The 21,277-nt window shown below is 49.5% G+C and overlaps 1 protein-coding gene and 1 non-coding gene across 2 annotated transcripts in view; both read right to left on the reverse strand.

The window, feature by feature from the left end:
• The window catches only part of BSN (bassoon presynaptic cytomatrix protein), an 89,310-nt gene that overhangs the window by 40,294 nt on the left and 27,739 nt on the right, over positions 1-21,277 (reverse strand). The window contains exon 2 of the mRNA XM_058678663.1: positions 2,533-2,941. Within this exon, the coding sequence (XP_058534646.1) occupies positions 2,533-2,941 (409 nt within the window). The remainder of the gene's footprint in view (positions 1-2,532; positions 2,942-21,277) is intronic.
• LOC118760343 (U6 spliceosomal RNA) lies at positions 4,525-4,632 on the reverse strand. Its single transcript, XR_004996729.1, has one exon. It is a non-coding gene; the product is annotated as a U6 spliceosomal RNA (small nuclear RNA).

The following is a 21,277-nucleotide window of genomic DNA, read 5'->3' on the forward strand; positions in this document are numbered from 1 at the left end:
CTCCCCAAAGATCCAAGACTAACTTCTCTGGCAATCTTGGAGAGGCTCTGAAACCCTCATGTCACTTGTGTGGCATTTGGCCCTCTTTGGTACTGCTAAAGCCCTCCAGTCAGCAGAAAATTGAGGAACCTAGGAGCAATACATCTGCTGATGGGCTTTGGCTATGGCTCCTGGGCTGCCAGGCCTCTTCCACCAGTCCCAGGGACATGCTCCACCCCACCAAAAGGCCCCTCAGTGGCCAGGTATACAGTGCTCCTACCCTTTCTATTCCAATTGGACCACTCCTGAGGAGTGAGAAACTGAGAAAGAAGTGAGTGCTCCAGTTGAGTTTGCTGGAAAAGGGCACACTCCATGCCCCTCTGCCACCTACACACACCTGACATCAGAACCAATCCCCTGGACATGCCCAGAACCTCAGGTTGGGCAGAAGCCCAGGCCACAAAACAACAAACACACCTGGGAACAGCTTTCCCAGCTAACATGACATCAAGCTCAAGGTGGTCAAAAACAGATGTGTTCTGAGCAGGATGGGTCTAGCCGCAGATGTGCAAGCCAAACCTGCAAACTTGCTTCCTCGTCATGCAGGAGCACCGCCAGAGTGTGGCTCTGTGCTGAGCAGTGTGATGTGGGAATGATGCTTACTGTGCCTCAGGAAAATTATGTGTCCTGAGCAGGCAAGCCAACTATGGAGAAGCAGAGGTTTTGCCTGGGGACTACAGAGGGAAGGAGGTGTGGACAGAGGACTAGGTCAGCGTTTCCCAAACTGGGTGCTGTAAGGCAGTGGCCCCTGAGAGGCATCCGGATGGCAAGTTCAAGAGCTCAGTGATGCTCCTTAAGATGTGGAAAGCCCCAAGGAATCTTACGGCAAAGAGCCACTTCACCTGTGTAGCCCAGCATTTGCTCCACGCATTGGCTTTTTCACCAACTGCGGTGGTTCTGCAGTGAGTTTGAGGCTGCCTTGCTTCCTGGCCCGGAGCCATGGCTTCCTCTCCACACGGTGAGGCAGATGGACCAAGCGGCTTCAGGGCCCTCCTACTCTGATGTTTTTCCAGGCACAGCCAAAAGCTGGCTCCCGCCCACCTAGCCAAGGTCCTGGGTTTGAGGGCGCCTGGAGGCAGAGGCTGTGGTGTGAGGAAGGCTGGGATGAGCTCCAGGAACTGGTGGGATGCAGAGGGCAAGGCTAGTACAGAGAAGGGATGCCCTGCAGTAGCATGGGCCAGCTGCCAAGCCTCCTTGCTCCCGTGAGACCAGGTGCTTCTGGCAGAAACACATAGGCGAGCATCCCCAGCCTCCATCTCGCTGTTCTAAATACTGAAAGGCAAACACTTATCTAACTGATGGGCGCGGGGCCTGTTTCTAATCACAGATGCAATAATCACGAGCACACACGCCCCCTCAGGAAGCCTCCACACTCCAGGAGCGACTCCAAAGCACTGAGTCATCGCCCCATACCGCTAGCTCCTTCCTTGGAATCTCACACTTACCTCTTGCAAACCACACATCCCACACCCACAGCACCTTCTGGCATATATAGACCCTGACCCGTGAACAATTATTCTCACTCAATCCCCCTCCCACAGGGTCCAAGCAGCCCCAGCTGCTGGGAATTGCAGAGGAGGCCAGGCTTGCTCCGGCAGTCAGCTGCTCTCCATCCTACCCAAGGGGGAGAGACAGAGATTTCCATGGCTTGCCCTGGAGGAGTCGGGGGAAGCGAGGAAAGATACTCAGCTCACTTCAAATGGACGTCCACAGCTCACCCCACACCGAGGAGCACTCAGCTTTCATGTCAAAAAAGAGCCCTTTGTAGGGTGTGGCAAGGCGTCTCCCAGCAACTCACAGCATCCAGAATGAAGCTTAGTGGGGGTGAAGCTATGGAATTGAATGCCTCGGAGGGAAAAGGAGATCAAACCCAAGGGAATGGTCCTGTGATGGCCTGTTGATGGACTTGGGACACTGTCACCCCTTTGCGCTTGGCACTCAGCCAGAGCATGAGCTGCTGCTCTGTCCCCTCAGGCCCAAAAGCCCAGAGAAGGAACGTCTGAGCCCAGCTGGAAGGCAGGACTTACAGAAGCTGTCTCCAGCTAATCATGGGCTCCTAGCGGCCCTGCCCCAAACACCTTGCTCTCCCCACCCCCAGCATCCCTTCAAGAGCCGACTATCAGAGAGGCAGGGCTATCTGTCTCCCTTTGGGCCTTCTAGTCACTCATGGCCCTCTCCAAATGAGCATCCATTGGGAAAGAATGATCTAAGACTGTCTTTGGCCTTCTCCAAGACCATTTGTCCAGGCCAAACCTGGACTAGGAAGGAAGGCACCTCTTCTCTGAGACCCGAACAAGCATTCAAGGGATGCAGGAATCGCTCCAGAAATGCAAGGCCACACCTTATAGCCAACACCACTCCTGCCCCCAGAAGACACAGATGCTGGTGGCCAAGGAAAGTGGCTGGGGAAGGAGCTGGGGAAAGAGGGGAAGGGAGAGGAGAGGCGTGACTGTGAGGCAGGGACGGAAGGGTGCCGGCGCATAGGGTGTTTACCTGGGTGAGGTGAGGGTTGGGGTTGAACCCACACTGGTTGCAGACCTTGCTGTGACACTGGGTGCAGGTGTTGAAGTTTGGCTGGCTGGGGGTCGATGTGAGGTCCGAGGTCTTGCATATGGGACACAGAGTGCTGCTGGGAAGAGGGGCAATCTGGGGCACAGAGTAGGGTGATGTGGGGGTGCTGCCCCTGTCCGGCGACACTGAGGGGGACCGCCCTGTTCTCTGTGTCCTGCTGTCTACCTGCAGCGTCCTGCGTGGGCCATCAGCCTCCTGGCCTGCTGGGCCCTGTGCCCTTGTCTCCCGTGGGCTCTCACGGCCAGGAGCAGCAGTAGAAGCCTGCTTTGGGGTTGGGGAAGCTGCTCTCTGGCTATCCACAGGCTCCTTGGAGTCCAGTCTCCGGGAAATGCTGAAATGACATTGGAAACAACTGTGTTAGAAGAAACACATCTTAGAGAAGCAACCTGCAGAAGCTCTAGCACACAATGCTACCATACTGCCATGTTCCAGGCACACCTCATCCTCCTGCCCGTGGCATAACCCAGCTGCATTCTCTGCTTCATGAGTGGCTCCTCTTACATGTTCATAGGATGCAGATCCTAAGGATCTCGGTCTGGCTGACATTTTTAAAAAGATTTATTTACTTGTTTATTTGAAAGGCAAAGCAACAGAGAGAGAGAGAGAAATCTTCCATTTGTTGACTCACTCCTCAAATGGCAGCAATAGCCAAGCTGAAGCCAGGAGCCAGGAATTCCATCCTGGCCGCACACAACAGACAGCAGGGCCCCAGCCCTTGGGCCATTTTCTGTCACCTTCCCAGGTGCCTTAGCAGGAAGCTGGATCAGAAACAGGGCAGGAAAAAAAAAGTAGGGCAGCCAGGACTCTAATCTGCACTCTGATATGGGATACCAGCAGCTTAACCAGATGCACCACAATGCTGGCCCTCTCAACTGCATTTTAGTAAGTTCCAAAACTCTGGTCTGCAGATTTAGTTTTGAGACCCATCAGACCAAATAACCTCGAGGGCCTTCCATGGACCACAGCCTGGGTTCATGGAATCAACCCCTGCCAATTCTACATGGTGGAAACACAGAGAGCGATTTTAGAATTTGGACCCTAGATGGGATGACATCAGATTTTGTGGAGGAAACTTCTTCGCACTGATTTTTTTCCAATACCAATGTACATCCAATAAACTGTCCAAGTTCAGAGCTACTGCCCTGGAAGGTCTGCTGCCTCTGCTCTGTCCCCTTCTGAGGTTGATCCCAGACAGCCGGGAAAAGCAGCGCATGCTAATGCTCAGTTAAGGCCATCTCCAGCAAGGACATTTATACACAGAGTATGTCTGATGCCAAACCAACTCTATCACGACAGAATGAGAGTAACTATTCCACTGGTGTGAGGTTGGGTCAGGTTGAGTTTGGGGTCCAGTCCTTGAGAAGCCACTGGCCTGGCTGCAGGAGAGCTGGTAGAGTTGGACAGTTTAATAAAAAGCAAAAACCATCAGATGAAAATGCAATCCCCTTATCTTCTTTCTTCTTTGACCAAAATTAAGCTCATTTTCTGCCAATTTTTTTTCTCTTCCGACTTGAAAAAGACTGAACACAGAAAGCCAAGGCAATGCTTCCCATTGCTTCTCTGAAATTCTCTATTCACCTCAGTGTGTTTACCTGGGTGGAGTTAGGGCAGCCGCTCGGGAACGAGCCTGCCTTGGCCCACCCACCCCCATCTCTCAAGTCGTTGCAGGGTCTGCCCTCAGCGGAAAACGACACTGAGGGGGACCGCCCTGTTCTCTGTGTCCTGCTGTCTACCTGCAGTGCCTTGCATGGGCCATCAGCCTCCTGGCCTGCTGAGCCCTGTGCTCTTGTCTCCCGTGGGCTCTCACGGCCAGGAGCAGCAGTAGAAGCCTGCTTTGGGGTTGGGAAAGCTGCTCTCTGGCTATCCACAGGCTCCTTGGAGTCCAGGCTCCGGGAAATGCTGAAATGACATCGAAAACTCACCAAAAACATCCAGGAGGTAAACTGTCACCCTTACGTAGGGACCATGCTAATCCTTTCTATATTGTTCCAATTTTAGTATATGTACCACCAAAGCGAGCACCTCAGGGGGCAAATGCTAGGCGTGTCATCACCGATCAGGGGAAGAGGTGGGGAGCCCCCTTCAGGAGGTTCAGCCCAACTTACTCCAAAACGGGTCTCCCTTCTGAGAAAGTAGGGTGGAGATATACTTCAGTCAAGAAAAAAAGAAAAAAAAAAAAAAAAGAAAGAAAGAAAAAAAAAAGACTTCCAGGAGAGAGACACGTTATCAAATGTCCAGCAAATATTCTTTCCATCAACCACCAACAACATGCCCCTAACTATGTATTCACAGCCCTGCCGTTTCCTTCGGTAGTAAGACAACCGGAGTCAGAGCCTAAGCTCTCTGAGCCATCCTTGCCCCCAGCTGTGGGGCACAGGTTGGTGGGGGCCATGTAACCTTGGTCTCCATTCACATCGTGGTCTCCTCACAGTGTCTCAGGTGACTGACATAGATAGATATCTAGGTAACCTAAAGAAATATTTCCTGTTTGGTTAAATTAATAGTCCCCTCCCCTTTTCACTTAAATTATTTGGGACTGTAATTTAAAAGCAGTCCTCAAAAACTAATCAGAAGCAACTGAGCATCCTTTATAACACACGAATGGGTTGCAACAGCCCTCTCCCCAGGCTTCTGAGAAACATAGCAATTTCTACTTTATCTGGGTTGACTAGGAGTGATGGGCAGTGTTCTGTACACACAGTGACTTCCGACTTGAAGGCTGCATCACAGCGCAATCTTTCTGGAAATATTCTCTCCAGAGCCATGGCCTGAGGCAAACCCAATGCCTAATGGGTAGTTTCCTGAATGGATGGGCCCCACAGAGCAGTCAGTGAGATGTGGCCCAAAGTATGATGGAGCTGAGGAAACTTGGCTAGGGCCCAGCTCAGTTTTCAACCCTTGTCTGGAGAGGACGCTGTGTAGACACAATTCCAGACGACCTCCCTGGCTGCTGGCCCCACACCCAGCTCCACGTCAGATATGTTCCTGCTGACAGTCATAGTGGTAACATCACCATAAGACATCTGTCTCACAAGAAATGTGAAGCCTAACAGAAAATCCATCGGGTAAGAGACCACATCGCTCATTTCATAGACAAAGAAATCACAACACATGCATGTTAAGCTTGCAGAGCTGCCCCGACTTTCAAGTAGCACATCTGGGATTCTAACATCCAGTTTGCCTGTGCATGTCCTTACCCACTGTCCTACACTCTCCAGGGAGCCAGTATGACTGTGAGGGGGTGAGAAGCAATGCTGGTTAGGTTCTTTGGATTCTTGTTCCCTCGAGAGGAAACGGTCTCTGACCATTCTGTTCCCCACTGCATCCCCACACCCAATGTAACACATCCGAAAGGGGCACAGAAAGGTGTGTGAATAGCACAGAGAGCCACAAAGCAATGCCAAGTTTAGGTAGTGACATCATTCAGTCATAGCCATTTTGCCTGCAGTGTGCTCAGTAACACAGAGAGACTCACAGAGAAAATGACTCTAATACCAGACAGTTGTTCCTGTTTGCTCAGGCATTTGTTTGGCCTTTCTATTTTTCATATACATTCATGGACTCCTGGACTAGTTCTAGGCCCTGTGATAGGCTTTGACAGTAGAAAGGAGTCATCTCTCTTATAATGAGATGTGGAGCCATAGGTATTTGTTGTGTTGTTATTCTCCACATCTTATACATATTTTATAAGTCTCCTTACATTCTTGATAAATGCCTATTCAATATTTAATTAAAACACATTTTAAAAAAAGTGAATCAGACAGGGCTCCAGCCCTCTGGGGCATTCCACCCAGAACAGAGACAGATGTGCAAACAAATCACCACTCCAGAGGATGGGCAAAAGCCTCAGAGCATTTTAAGGACATGGAGACATCCAAACCAAGTGTCTTGAAGTACAAGCTGCGTTCCTCAGGTGCAGGGAAAGCACACACAAAGGCCCAGAGACAAGTCAGAGCACGCTCTGTCTGGAAGATTGTGCAAGGCAAACATGGCCGAGGTAAGCCACTGCTATTTCCAGCATCTAGAATAGCTCCTGGCTCTAGTATATGGTCAATCACTTGCATTAACTGAGAAGTTCAAAGTTAAAGTGGAAAGGGCCAGGACAGCAGGGCCTGGAAGGGTTTCAAACAGGGCAGTGCTTGGGCCCTGTGTCAAGGAAAAGATGGGGTAGGTAGAAAAGCCAGCAAGAAGGCAGGGACCCAGGGTAGTCCGCAGGCTGAGGGGGAGCAGAGGGGCAGTAACCATGCTCCAGCTCGAGCATACTAAACAGGGAGTCTAGGGAGAGAAGGCAAGTGATGGGTGCGGAGTGTAAGAGCAGGACCACGGGTTTGGGTTTGATTGTATTGAGGTTGGAGGCTGGCAATCCAGAAGACTTCAGGAGACAGGCCATAGCATGGACTCAATTCTGATCAGTGAGGATACATTTACCTGAGAGAAGGAAAGGTTAAGTTCACAGGCACTTCTCAGTGGTCAGAGACCACTGAGAGAGCCCTGTGGAAAACACCAATATTTCTTGGGGTACAGAAGATGCCAGAAAGAGAGCAGTGGAGAATGGAGGATAAAAGAGAACGGGCTCACAGGACTAGGGGTCCCTAGGAGGCAGAGCATTCGGCAACACCACATGCTGTGATGAGCTTACAGGCTGAAGGCTGAAAAGTGATGACAGAAAAAGGCCACATGTGGGAGTCTCATACCCTATGAACACATAGTTCCTCTCTAACCCCGCCCAGCTCGGAAGAGGTCAGCCCTCTCCTGCTGAACACAAGGCTCCAGCACTCAGCAGGTGCAGGGCTCATGTCTGTCTGGACACAAGTTCCAAAGGGATAGGCTGGAACAGCTGGAGGCCTTCACCCTAAAGGAAGAAGGGGGTGAGCCTGCAAGAAAACCTGGAAAGGCAAAAATAAGCATCTGCACCAAAATATTGCTGCTGCAGTAAGAAAGGAGGAAGTGAGGCAAGGAGAGAGGGATGTCCCCAGCCAGGATCCAGCCCAAGTCTGAGGAAGACCTGGCACTGCTGGGGTGAAGGAACCACATCTCCCACCATGGGGGCGGGAGGTGTCCCACAGGGAGGCCCTTAAAGGCCAGAGCTCCCTGCTGCAGCCTAGGGAGCCCTATCACAGGGAGTCTGCAGGGAGGGGCGAGGACACTGCCATGAAGCAGAAAGGCTGGCGGAGAAGGAGGGAGAAGGCGGAGTGTGAAGCCGCAGCCAGAAGACAAACAGGAGAAATCAAAATGTCTTATCAAGGGATAAATATTTTTTTAACATGGCTATAAAAAACAGAGAACATAGAAGTAGCTGGATTTCTGCCAGCTTTCCTTCCTTGCACCACTTAGGGCTATTAGCTGATCAGGAACAACAGAATCCAAAACTGTTTGTCAAAGAAGGAATTCGCCCCTGGACCACTGGAGGGCTGCTGGGGGGCCCCAAGAAGAGCCACTTCCATCAGCACCCCCAGCAGGCCTCCTCCCATTCCACAACCACTCCTGGAAAACACGATCCGGATGAATGGATGGGAAGCTGGGCTCCCTTTTGTTAGGCACCCCCATCCCGAGAAAGGCACATGGCCAACCAACAAGCTGCTGTGACTGAAAGACACTTGAGAACCCAAACATGTCTATAAGGATACCATGACTGCCTGGTCCACTGTGGGAAATAGCCTAGAACCACTCTGGCTGTGCTGTCACAGAGGGTCCCTGGGGCTGAAGTGACCAGGAGGAGAAGCAGGGAGCTCAGAAAAGGACCACCCTCCCCAGACCCAGCACTAATGGAAAGAGAACCACTGGGGGGGGGGGCGGGAGGCGGTAAATGAACTACTACTACCTTTGTTCACCAGGAAGGGAGTGAACTTAAAACACAACAACAAAAATTTGCTCTCTAAGGCAGAGCGGCTGGAAGAGTTCCACAGCTTCAAACAAGGTTTTGATAAATTCATGATTGACCTTTCCATAATGGGCAATTACAGTGGGGCAGACACCGCAGGGAGGAACTCTGTCTTTTGAGGCCACTCTAGTGGTCCCTGTACACTCAGAAAGAGAAGCAGAGGCTGTGGCGTGATGGGTCTGGGATCCAGGTCCCATGTCCTGGGCTTCTCTCTCAGAAAGGAATATGAGAATTCAGGAAACGGGTCCCTAAAAATGAAAACTCAGTTTTCACACAAGGAGGATATTCTTGACCCTCATCCCAACCCCTTCCTTGGGGACTCTTGTCATTTTTCAAAAATATTTATTTATTTTTATCGAAAAGGCAGATATACAGAGAGTAGATACACAGAGGAGCATCTTCCACTTACTGATTCACTCCCCAAATGACTGCAAGGCCCAGAGCTGAGCCAATCCGAAGCCAGGTGCCAAGAGCTTCTTCTGGGTCTCTCATGTGAGTGCAGGGTCCCAAGGCTTTGGGCCGTCCTCCACTGCTTTCCAAGGCCACAAGCAGGGAGCTGAATGGGAAGTGGAGCAGCCAGGACATGAACTGGCACCTTTATAGCATCATGGCACATGCAAGGTGAGAATTTAGCCTCTAGGCTATCGTGCCAGGCTCCTTGCCTTTTTCTTGATCATGTGACCTTATCAATAAAACATGTTTGTGCATCCTCCACATACAGTTTATCCACCAGTTACATGCTTAGGTATTACTGACAAAACAAGTAGAAGCGCTTGAAGGGAAGAGGTAGAAAATTGAGGTAAAAACTAAGAGTTTTCACATTTTCTGCCTTGTTTCTGCTCCCCTTGCCATTGGATACAGGTGAGTCAGTTTAGAGGCCAAAGGCAAAGAAATGCATCAACTTCCAGGCCTCAGTCTTTAAAGGAATTCCACTGGTCTGGTCACTTAAATGTGACACCTGCAGCCCCAGCTCTGCTCCATGGAAGGGGTATGTGACAGGGAGGTCCCTGGCCATCAGAAGCTGCCCTTACCAGATTCCTCAACTGTCTGTGAGACAAAAGAGAATTTTTTGTGCTGTTGACAACAGCACAAGGACAAGGATCTTTTTTACACTTGATCTTAGCCAAAAGGCCGAGAAGCAATTTAAGAATTTTTTTTCCACTTCAAATGACCAGATCCCATGATTTTTACTTCCTTCACTTAACACTTAAAACTTTTGTATTTCTTAACTGGAAAACCTTGGGTCTTAATCTTTGTAATTCTACTTTGCTTATCCCATAATAGCCATATCATGCAATAAAATCACAAGGCAAATATTTTTTGCTGATAATATGACAACAAAATGAAATCGATGATTTCCTTGCAGCCCCTTTGTCCACAGAATATTTCCTCTGGGGTGTGGAGAGGAGGATCAAGGTACAGCGAGCTGAACTGCCTGCGACAGCCAGCATCCCATATGAATGCCAGTTTGGGGTCTGACTGCTCCACTTCTGGTCCACTCCCTGACAACGTGCCTGAGACAGTCGTGGGAGATGGCCAGGGAAGCCGGTGAGACAAGCATCTTTTGTGTCCTCAATCACAGTGCTCACAGAATTAGCTAGGAGACTGGCACCATGGCATCTGAGCCTCCGAGGGACTGGAGTGGAAGCTGGAGTTGCCTTGCTAGCTGGGAAGGATAGGTACCCATCAGTGCTCCTGACAGGGTCAGCTTAAAAAAACAGAGTGCTCCAAGAGGCTGCCACCTTTTTCTCCTAACTATCCAGGTTCTCAAAACTGGGAGGGTAAGTTTCCAAGACCTAAAAGACCCCAGAGTAACCCAGAGAGCTAACTCCTCCTTGGTATGGGGGGGACAAAGCACTACTCTTGCCTAGTGACAGACCCTGCACTGTGGTATACATGCAATCACACCTCTCCTCAGGCACAGCCACAAGAGGGAAGAACTAGTGTAAACAGGGTGCCCATCACTTCCACGCATCCTTTTCACTCAGAAATATCTGGAAGGACTGTTCTCTGTGGCCAAACAGGAAGCTTCCAGCAGGTCCCAGTCAGCCTGTCTGGGCCAGCAGAGAACACGTTGAAGGTAGTGAACACTGACTACTGTCCTGGTGCTGAAGCAGAAAACTTAGGCATGAGACTGCAAGTGGGTCAGCAAGGAGGGAACATGGCAGGAGGGCCGGGGAGGGGGGGGACCATGTGACTGCAAAGGCCAGAGCTGAGCCAATCCGAAGCCAAGAGCAAGAAGCCTTTCCTGGGTCTCCCATGCGGGTGCAGGGTCCCAAGGCTTTGCGCTGTCCTCAATTGTTTCCCAGGCCACAAGTAGGGAGCTGGATGGGAAGCGGGGCTGCCAAGATTAAAACCAACACCCATATGGGATCCCGATGCATGCAAGGTGAGGACTTTTAGCTGCTAGGCTACTGCACCGGGCCCAACATTCAGTAAATTTGAAAGATGTATTTCAGAGCTGAATATTCTATATCTATAGATTCTATATCTATTAATACTGAAATTCAGTATTAATTCAGATTCATTTGTTCTATTTACCCCTCTGGATGTTTCTATTTACCTTTCTGGATGTGTTCCCTGTGGTTTGTTCTGTTTTCCAGGGATATCAGTTAAACAATATTTTGAACTTTCCTTTTCTTCTCATTGCCCTGACTCTTGGTGACTCACGGCTTTGTCCTCACTTGAGCCATCACCCATCATGCCAAGCCCCAAAACGTCAGAGATTTAAAAAAAAAACTAGGGCCTGGTATAATGGTTCAGTGGCTCAGTGGCCTTGTACATGCTGGGATCCCATTGGGTGACTGGTTTGTGTCCCAGCTGCTCCATTTCCCATCCAGCTCCCTGCTTGTGGTCTGGAAAAGTAGTAAAGGATGGACCAAAGCCTTGGGACCCTGCACCCACGTGGGAGACTGGGAAGAAGCTTGTGGCTCCTGGCTTTGGATTGGCTCAGCTCTGGCCATTGCAGCCACTTGGGCAGTGAATCAGCAAATGGATCTTTCTGTCTCTCCTTCTCTCTGTTTATCTGCCTTTCTGATAAAAATAAATAAATCTTTTTTTACAAAAAAAACAACTTCGTTTCATTTTTCGTCTATGTCAAAGGAGTAATGAGAGGGAGAGAGAGACACAGAGAAGCGATCACTGATCACTCCCCAAATGCCTGCAAGGTTGAAATGGCCAGGCTGAAGTCAGGAATCAGGAACTCTAGCTGGGTCTCCCACACGGGTGACAGGGACCCAGGGACTTAAGCTATCATCTGCTGCCTCCCAGTGTGTGCATCCACAGGAAGTTAGATCAGAAGCAGAGTAGCTGGGACTCAAACCAGGCACCTTGATAAGCATTAAATGTGTGAAAAGTGGCATCTTAACTACTACCCCTAATGCCTACAACCAAGGACTGGGTTTTAAAGGGTACAGCAAAACAACTGATTTCTTTAGTTTCTTTAGTTTGGATGGGAGAGTGTCATGGCTTTGCAATCAGTTTCTTAATGCCCTTTTCCTACTTACACATCAGATTTGGAAAATAGTTCACCAGCAGGAGATTCCTCTGGGAGCCAAGACAGTGAGGAATCATGCTGGGAGCCAAAAGGCTCAGAGGAGCAAAACGATGGGAGGCAGGTGGCCAGGCCAGACTCCCTACCCAGAGCCAAGATCAGATCCCTGAAGGGCTTTCCTGTCAGCTCCTATGATTCTCAAATGGCCCTGAGCTGGGACACTAGAAAAAACAAGGGCCCTAATCTTAGGGACTCTTTCTTTTGGGAACCCAAGAGGCTGGCATTTATCTGGGTCAATCTCAGTGGGTCCTGCCCTATGGCATATACAACATTGGACTTTAAAGAAATTCCCAGGCCTCTCCAGTCTGCAGTGGAGAGGCACACAACCAGGCACTCCAGGCTAAGCAGATGTATCTGTGGATTAGCAGGCCCAGCTCTGAGGGGGCACTTGGCTGGCTGGGAAAGGTTTTAGTCACTTCTCTACAGCCTTGTTGGCAGCCCTGGTCCCAGTGCCAGTTCTCTGTTCACATTTCCCTGTTTCTTTCTCTCAGGAGGCCTGCACACTTCTGCACTAAGACCCCACACAGACCTGACTTTGAGCCATGTACTGTCCCAGTTTTTCTGGCCCGGGGGAAAAAACTTCTAAAGATAGGGAGTTCTCATCAGGAGTCGGAAGTCTGTGCAAAGCTAAGTCAGCTTTTCCTAAGTTCAGTTACTGCAGTTCTATGACTACAGCCCTGTACCATGGGAACAGCATTATGCTTGTCAGCTTTCTTCCAAATTCTGCTGCAACCAGGAAGTTGTGATAAGCTGAGAGAAAGCTGCCAGCTTTTCTGACTAGGGAGAATGTAGCCCGCCCCCAATAGGGAAGATGCCAGGAGACTGTCCCAGAACATCACAAGTTTCTGTCCCATCTTCGGACTCAGCATTCAGCCTGCTCTCAGGGGCTGCCAGGACAGTCTCAGCCCACAAAGACGCCTAAAGGCCTGCTTCACACCAGCCATGGTCAAGACACAGGAAGGAAGACAGGGATCCACGATGAACTGGCATCACTGGCACAGGAATTGGCTGAATACCTACCATGCTCAGGAAACAACCCAGGGAATGAGGTTTCCCAAAGCCCCCCAGAGCCTGAGACCCCTGGACTCCCTTATCATAGGAAGTCGTTAGGAATCTAAACCCTACACGTGGGGACAAGCTTTAACCTAGAGGTTAGGCCATGGGTTAGGATGTGCACATTCTAGACTGGTGTGCCTAGTTTTGAGTCCCAAGTTCACTCCTGATTCTGGCTCCCTGTTAATGTGAACACTCAGAATAGCAGGTGGCACCACAATTGATTGGGTTTCTCCTATTTGGGAGAACTTGGTTGAGCTCTCAGCTCCTGGCTTCAGCCTGGCACAGCCTTAGCTAGTATAGACTTTTGGGGAATGAATCAGTGAATGGGCGTTCACTGTCTGCATCTCAAACACATTTAAAATTCTCTATTGTCTATTTGGGGAAGAAACAAACAATAAGGTAACATCTGTCCACTTCACATTAAAAATCTGACTAAAAATCAAGCCTACTTTAAGGATTTATTTATTATTTCTTTTACAATTAAGATTATTTTTATTGGAAAGTCAGATTTACAGAGAGAAAGAGAGAGAAAAAGATCTTCCATCCACTGGTTCTCTCCCCAAAGTGGTCGCAATGACCAAAGCTGAGCTGATCCAAAGCCAGGAACCAGGAGATTCTTCTGGTTTTCCTACTCAGGTACTCAGGTCCCAAGGCCTTGGGCCATCCTCCGCCACTTTCCCAGGCCACAAGCAGGGAGCTGGATGGAAAGTAGGGCAGTAGGGACACGAACTGGTGGCCATATGGGATCTGGGTACATGCAAGGTGAGGATAGTAGCCACTAGGCTATCGTGCCAGGTCTTCAAGCCTACTTTTTACAAAAATATTTGTTTGTTTGTTTGTTTGTTTGTTTGAAAGGCAGACTGGAGGCATATAACAGGTTAAGCTGCTGTCTGCAATAACAGCATCCCATATGGGTGCTGGTTCAAGTTCCAGCTGTTGCACTTCTGATCCAGCTCCCTGCTGACATGCCTGAGAAAGCAGCAGAAGATGGCTCAAGTGCTTGGGTCTCTGCACATACATGGGAGATCCAAGTGAAGCTCCTGGCTTGTGGCTTCAGCCTGGCCTCATCCCAATTGTTGCAGCCATTTAAGAAGTAAACCAACAGATGGGAATATATTCTCTCCATATATATAAAACTCTGCCTTTAAAATAAATAAAATCTAGAAAAACAAAGGCAGAGTTCCACAGAATAAGAAAAACTGAGAGAGATAGCAAAAGATATTCTATCCACTGGTTCACTTCCTCAGTGCCCACAAGAAGGAGGGCTAAGCCATATGGAAAGCAGGAGTCAGCGACACCATCCAGGTCTCCCACATAGGTTCTAGGGACTCAAGTACTTGAACCATCATCTGCTGTTTCTCAGGATCATTAGTGCAAAGTTGGGCTGAAAGCAGAGTAGCCAGGACAGGATCCAGGACTCTGATGAAGTATGCCAGTGTCACAAGCAGTAGTTTATTCTGCAATACCACCCAATGCCTACTCAAGCCTATTTTTTCCTTAAAATTTTAATTAAAAACAAATTTTATTACCAATAGTATGCTTATCTGTGACTCAAAAGCAATAAAAGAGCATTGTGACTGAGGATACCCTATGATTTTTAGTTTTAGCTCAGAATTTCTCTACCCCATTCAGGCCCTAGAGTTGCCTGTTGGCACAGTCCAGGGCACTGTGCTAGCCCTTGAGCAGGACTACTCCAACAGCTGAAGAAGCTCATCTTTCAGGTGCACTGCTTGGCACCTGAAGTATCAGGCTGCAAAGAACACCAGCCCCAGACCTCGACCTTGACCTTGCAATTCCAAATGCATTATAACAAAAACACACAACAAGTATTACAAACACACACACACACACAAAACTCCATCTATCACACACAAATTAATGAAAACTAAAATGTGCACCTATCCATGTATATGCATGTAGGCAACAATGGTCAGGTGCTCCTATGAGATAAAAAGTATGTGGGCTGATGGAGAAAATCCTAAAGGAAGATGTGGAGCCAGGGAGAGGTTCCAGAGAAAAGTGGATCCTCTGGCTTTCCTCCACACATGGTCACTGCTGAGGCCTCAGTGTCTCACACTGGATTCTGCCCAGAGCAGGACTCAATGAATGTTTGTGGGCACGATGGCCAATGGCCAATGGGATGAAGTAATTGATCATGGTATCAGAGGTTCTTTGGTGTCAGCAGAGGGATGCCCCACTGCAATAACCCTGGCAGTGACAGACAACTTGGTGAAGAGAGAATTCTGACATCTGGGATAGAGACATGAGGGTATATTTGTCCAGCAATATCATTCAGAAAACCTATTTGAAAAGGGTCTGGAGTGGGACTGGTGTTGTGGCACAGTGTGCTAAGTTACTATGTACAACCCTGGTATCACATATAGAAGCACAGGTTCAGGGCCCAGCACGATAGCGTAGCGGTTAAAGTCCTCGCCTTGCATGCACCAGGATCTAATCCCAGCGGCCCCGCTTCCCATCCAGCTCCCTGCTTGTGGCCTGGGAAAGCAGTCGAGGACAGCCCAAAGCTTTGGGACCCTGCACCCGCATGGGAGACCCAGCAGAGCTCCTGGCTTCAAACTGGTTCAGCTCCAGCTGTTGCGGTCACTTGGGGAGTGAACCATTGGACGAAAGTAAAAATAATCTTCTTTTTTTTTTTTTTTAAAAGCACCGGTTCAGGTCCCAGGTGCTCCACCTCTGATCCAGCTCTCTGCTGATGTGCTTGGGAAGGCAGCAGATGATGACCCAAGTATTTAGGCCTCTGCCATTCACATGGGAGGTTCAGATGGAGCTCTTGGCTCCTGACTTTTGTCTGACCTGGACTTGGCTTTTATAACCATCTGGGGGAGTAAACTAGCAGATGCAAGATTGTTCTCTCTTTCTAAAGTGTCACTCTTTAAAATAAATAGATACATAAATGTTTAGGTAGGTGCCACATTCATAGTCACACGGTCATATTGTGCTGATTACTCTTCCTACCCGAGCAGGTGTGAGTGCCATGCCACCAATCCCACCCAGCAGGTGGGGCACTGTGCCATGGCATCAGGGTTACCCCCAACCCTGGGCCCACTCATCAGTATCCTCCTCAGCACCCTACTCAGGCAGGGATTCCTAACCTTTGCCCCTGCCAGCTTGTGCCCTATCCTCCTGCTACAAGGCCCGTCCCTTACCATCCAATTCAACTTCTGAAATCTTGTTCAAGCATCCTGCCCTCTAAGACCTTCACCAAGTGTCCCAGTACCTAGAAGTCTGCTGTGCTCTGTTACAGATCCTCAGGGCCTCCCACAAGCAGGACCCCCAGGAGCTTGTGGGACCTTCTCTGGTCTCCCCACTCTTGCCTGTTTGCAGTGTGATGCCAAATACCTAGACAAGGCTGATGCTAAGGAGTGCTACCTGGCTGACTGCAATTGTTTATAAAGCTGTGAAGGACAATAAGAATGATTTTTTAAAAATAAAAAGTCATTATCAAACATGATGCAAGATTCCAGCAGGAGAAGCATCCCAACTTCTGAGCAACACCCGTGACAACATAAAACGACACTAAGAAAGGAAAGTCACCCACCTCCCCTGCAGCTCTCTGGGTTTCAGCTTCACCGTGTCCACTGTCCCCCATGCCTGCTGGCTCGGTGTGCATGCACGTGGCTCCTCCTCCTTTGCTGGCAGCAATGCTGTCTTTCCTCTGTGCCTTTCCTAGTTTCCCTTCTGAGGGTTCACTTCTGATAAAGCTGATGCCTGTCTGTGGCACTAGGGCTCACGTCTTCCTCTCTCACTCACGCTATACACTACAGGAAGGTGCTGGGGGGTCCTTTCTAGATCTCTCCTGAGGACAATTCGCCTGTCGATCCCTGGGGAGTGTGCCCAGGGAAAGGGCTTGTCCAAGAGTTGCCCCTACCCTTCTTGATCCTTGCTTCCCACTCTTCCTCCCACCATTCTGCTTTCTGTGGGGAAACTGAACGTCCTTCTGCCTGGCTTAAGAACCAAAACTCCCATCCTAGGAGTCACCAGTCTCTTTCAGAAAAGTTTCTCTCCCAAGCTGACCATCAGGGGCTCCCTTGCCTATTTCCTTCCCCTTCCCAAAGCTCTGTCTGATGTTCCTACCTGCCACAGTGTTTCCGAATGTCAAGAACATTAAACTCAGCAACTTAGGCTTAAATTCCATCTAGACAAAAAAAAAAAAAAAAAAAAAAAAAAAAAAATCCAGGTAGGAACCTGTCTAGGGTTTTGAGGGTAAGACTAGGACCTGAGAGAGGGCCCCATTTGGCAGGCAGAGACTTAAGCTGCTGCCTGAGAGGCCAACATCCCATACTAGTTCGAGTTCTGTCTCCTCCACTTCTTTTTTTTTTTAAAAAAAAAAAAAGATTTATTCATTTTATTACAGCCAGATGTACACAGAGGAGGAGAGACAGAAAGGAAGATCTTCCGTCCGATGATTCACTCCCCAAGTGAGCCGCAACGGGCCGATGCGCGCCGATCCGAAGCCGGGAACCTGGAACCTCTTCCAGGTCTCCCAGCCGGGGGCAGTGTCCCAATGCATTGGGCCGTCCTCAACTGCCTTCCCAGGCCACAAGCAGGGAGCTGGATGGGAAGTGGAGCTGCCGGGATTAGAACCGGCACCCATATGGGATCCTGGGGGCTTTCAAGGCAAGGACTTTAGCTGCTAGGCCACACTGCTAGGCCCTGTCTCCTCCACTTCTAAGCTGGCTCCCTGATAATGTGCCTGGGAAAGATAATAGCCCATGTATTTGGGCTGCTGCCACCCAGGTGGGAAACTTGGATGGAGTTTTGTTTCCTGGCTTTGGTCTGAACCAGCCCTGGCCATTGCACTTATTGGGAGTAAGCCAGGGGATAACAGATCTCTCTCCCTCTCTATCTCTGTAATTGATTTTCAAATAAATCTTTTATTAAAAAAAAGCCTGAGAGAAAAGTGTGATGGATGCCATATGTGCATGTTCATGCGTGTGGGCATCAGAGGGTGCTGTGAATACCTATGTGGAACATGCCTGTGGGAGCATGTGAATGCACATGTGACCACATTTCCCAAGGGCAAACGGCCTGAGGACATCAACCAGACCTGAAATGCTAAGCAGAGAGCCTAGTCCAGAGCAGGGCAGGAGGTCCAGTGCCACAAGCACAATGAAGCACATGCCAGGGACACAGTAGGCACTGAGGGAAACTCTTGCCTTCCTTCCTTTCTTTCCTGGCTTGTGAACAAGTGGAATGGGCAGGAGGTTGGGATTTCATTGCCAACAGCTTGGGGAAGTGGGAAGTAATGGGAAGTCCAGCCAGCAATGCTAAGCCAAAGTGCTGGAACCGTATGGCCAATGTCTAACAAGGGAAAAGAGACCAGATCTGAGCACCAGGTTCATGCAGCAGGCTCAGGGGAGTTCTGGTCCAGCAGAACAGGCAAGTCGGGGGCAGGGGGTAGGACAGGCAAGTTGGGGGCAGGGAGCAGCTCAGACAGCCCTGCTGATGCAGAACAGGGAACACTGCACAGTCATGCACGCCCAAGTTTCCATGTGGCAGTAGGTGAAGGGAATGTCTGAGAAAGTTGCTGGGTACCCAGGATAACTTGGGGGTTCCAGAGCATGGGGAGAGGGGACCTGGAATGGAGGATGTGATAGCTGTGGTAGCTGCAAGTCCAAAATAAGAGGGAGGGATGGCAGGGATTAGGGTATTGATGGTGGCCAGAGCAGCACAAGTATAGCTTTGTTGAACATTAGACCTCCAGCAGGAGCTACAGGGTGCCTGCCATGGTTACATTTGTTGACCCTGACTGTCACAGTGAGCATGGCAGAGAGACCATCAGCTCATGGAACTTCCATTCTGGTTCAAAATTTGAGGGACAGACCAAAAAGACAAAGAGAGACCCAGTTCCCTCAGAGCGTGACAGGTGCTCAGAATGAGGAACGAGGGAGGACACCCTGGTGGGTCATGGGGCACATCTGAAGACCAGAACCATGCACACATCCTGGGAGGTGCTGTGCCAAGGCGCGGGAACAGGCATTCCAGAGGGAAGCAATGGCAGCACACTGGGCATTGCAAGTAGATCATGGAAAGCAAGCCACATGAGTAGAAGGGTGTAGAAGGGGGAGCTAAAGGATGAAGGAGGCCTGGGCACAGCAGCATCCCCTATTTCTAGGCCTTCTCATCTCAGGGCTCTTGTCTGTGCATCTGGGCCAGCTGTCCACCAGGCTGCAGTCCAGAATCCCTACAGTGTTCATGGCAGTCATGGGCAGAAGCCACCCAAATGCCCATCAATGGGTGGCTGGACAAATTAAACATGGGACACTTACTTGATGCAGTGGGCTTCAGCCTTACAAAAAAGGAATGCAGCTTCTGACACATGCTGCAATACAGATGAATGTTAAAGACATGCTAAAAGAAATAAAATATTTCTCAAAGGACAAATGTATGGTCCACTTGGGTGAGATGAACCTAGGATAGCAAAACGCACGGTGGGAGACATTGAAACAATAGTTACAAGGGGCTGGGAAGTTATTGCTTAATAGGTACACAGTTCCAGTTTGGGATGACAAAAAGCTGTGCAGATGGGTGGTGGGGATGGAATACTTAATGTAATCTATAGTTTACTATGCACACATGAAAAGACCAAACAAAAAGAATTCTATACCAACACATGCTGTCATAAGGGTAAACTTCTAAAACATGGTGGAAGCTGAAGCCAGGCACAAGGGGACACATGCCAGGTGCCAGTGCTGTGGCACAGTGGCTTAAGCTGCTGTTTGGGATGCCTGCACCCACTTTTAGTTCAGCTTCCTGCTAATGCACACCATGTAAGGCAATGGGTCCCAGCCAACATTATGGGAGACTGAATGGAGTTCCTGGCTTCTGACTTCAGCCTACCCTAGCCTTGGATATTGTGGGCAGTTGGGGAGTGACCTGACAGATGGAAGATATCTCTCTCTCCCTCTGTTTCTCAAATAAGCAAAATAGATAACATTTTTAAAAAGAGAAGCCTGGGGCTGGCATGGTGGTACAACAGGCTAATCCTCCATTCTGTGGCATTTCCAAGCTGTTCCACTTCTGATCCAGTTTTCTGGTTATGGCTTGGGAAGACAGTAGAAGATAGTCCAAGATCTTGGACCCTGCAGCAACATGGGAGGCCTGGAAGAAGCTCCTGGCTGCCAGTTTCAGATCAGCTCAGCACTAACCATTGCGGCCATATGGGGAGTGAACCAGCAGATATAAGACCTTCTCTTTCTGTCTTATCTCTGTAAAATCTGCCTTTCAAATAAAAATAAATAAATCATGAAAAAGAAAAGACCCCACCCACTCTTTGGACTTCTGTGAGGACATGTGATCTCTTGTACCCACTCTTGACCTGATGCTGTTAAGGCCCTTACCAGAATCTGAACCAACAGGGATGTCAGATCTTGGTCCTTCAATTTCCAACACTGTAAGCTAAATAAAGCCTCATTTATTTATCAAGTAGCCTGCCTCAGGTATTTCACTGTAGTAACAAAAAGCTGACTGATACAAGTTTCCTGGCTGCTTGTCCTAGCAAGCCAGAAGTGGGGTGCTGAGCTCCAGCTGCCCAGGGAGAGCAAGGATAGCCAAATGGGTCAGGACAATTTGCTGACCAAACATGAGGCTAGAGGTGCGGGAAGCTTTATGGGTTGTCAGCATCTTCTGCTCTGTGCTCCTAACTCACAGTACACCTCTCTGTTTACCCTGCACAGGAGAATGATCTGTCACCGATGTGAGGCCCAGGGTGTGGAGAAGAGTGGACCAGATCACAGGCAAGACAAGAGAACTGATGGAATGTTACCATGTGCCAGGTTCTTTACATGCAGCCTCTCAGTTAACCCTCATAACAGCTCCACTGTGGAGATCTAGATGAGGGAACCATGACTGAAGTAAAGGACAAGACATGCACAAGGCAAAGGTGTAAGTGGCACCTATGGCTCCCTTCCCCCAACCTGCACCCTTTCCCCACATGCTGTTTCCTGAATGGACTGTCTTGCTGTGCCAGGGACTCAGGAGGAAGCATTGGGGCACAGCAAGCTGGAAGGAACTGAGGAAACCTATCCCTGCACTGGATGCTTCTTGGAAACTTCTGACACCCAAGGGGGTAAACTCAAGGGCACTGCCTGGAAAGAGCTGGCAGAACTTAGTGGACAAAGATCCCTTAGCTCCTGCCCCTGCCTCAACTGGCCCAT

This window comes from Ochotona princeps, chromosome 21, assembly GCF_030435755.1.
Source record: "Ochotona princeps isolate mOchPri1 chromosome 21, mOchPri1.hap1, whole genome shotgun sequence".
In the NCBI taxonomy this organism is placed as follows: domain Eukaryota; kingdom Metazoa; phylum Chordata; class Mammalia; order Lagomorpha; family Ochotonidae; genus Ochotona; species Ochotona princeps.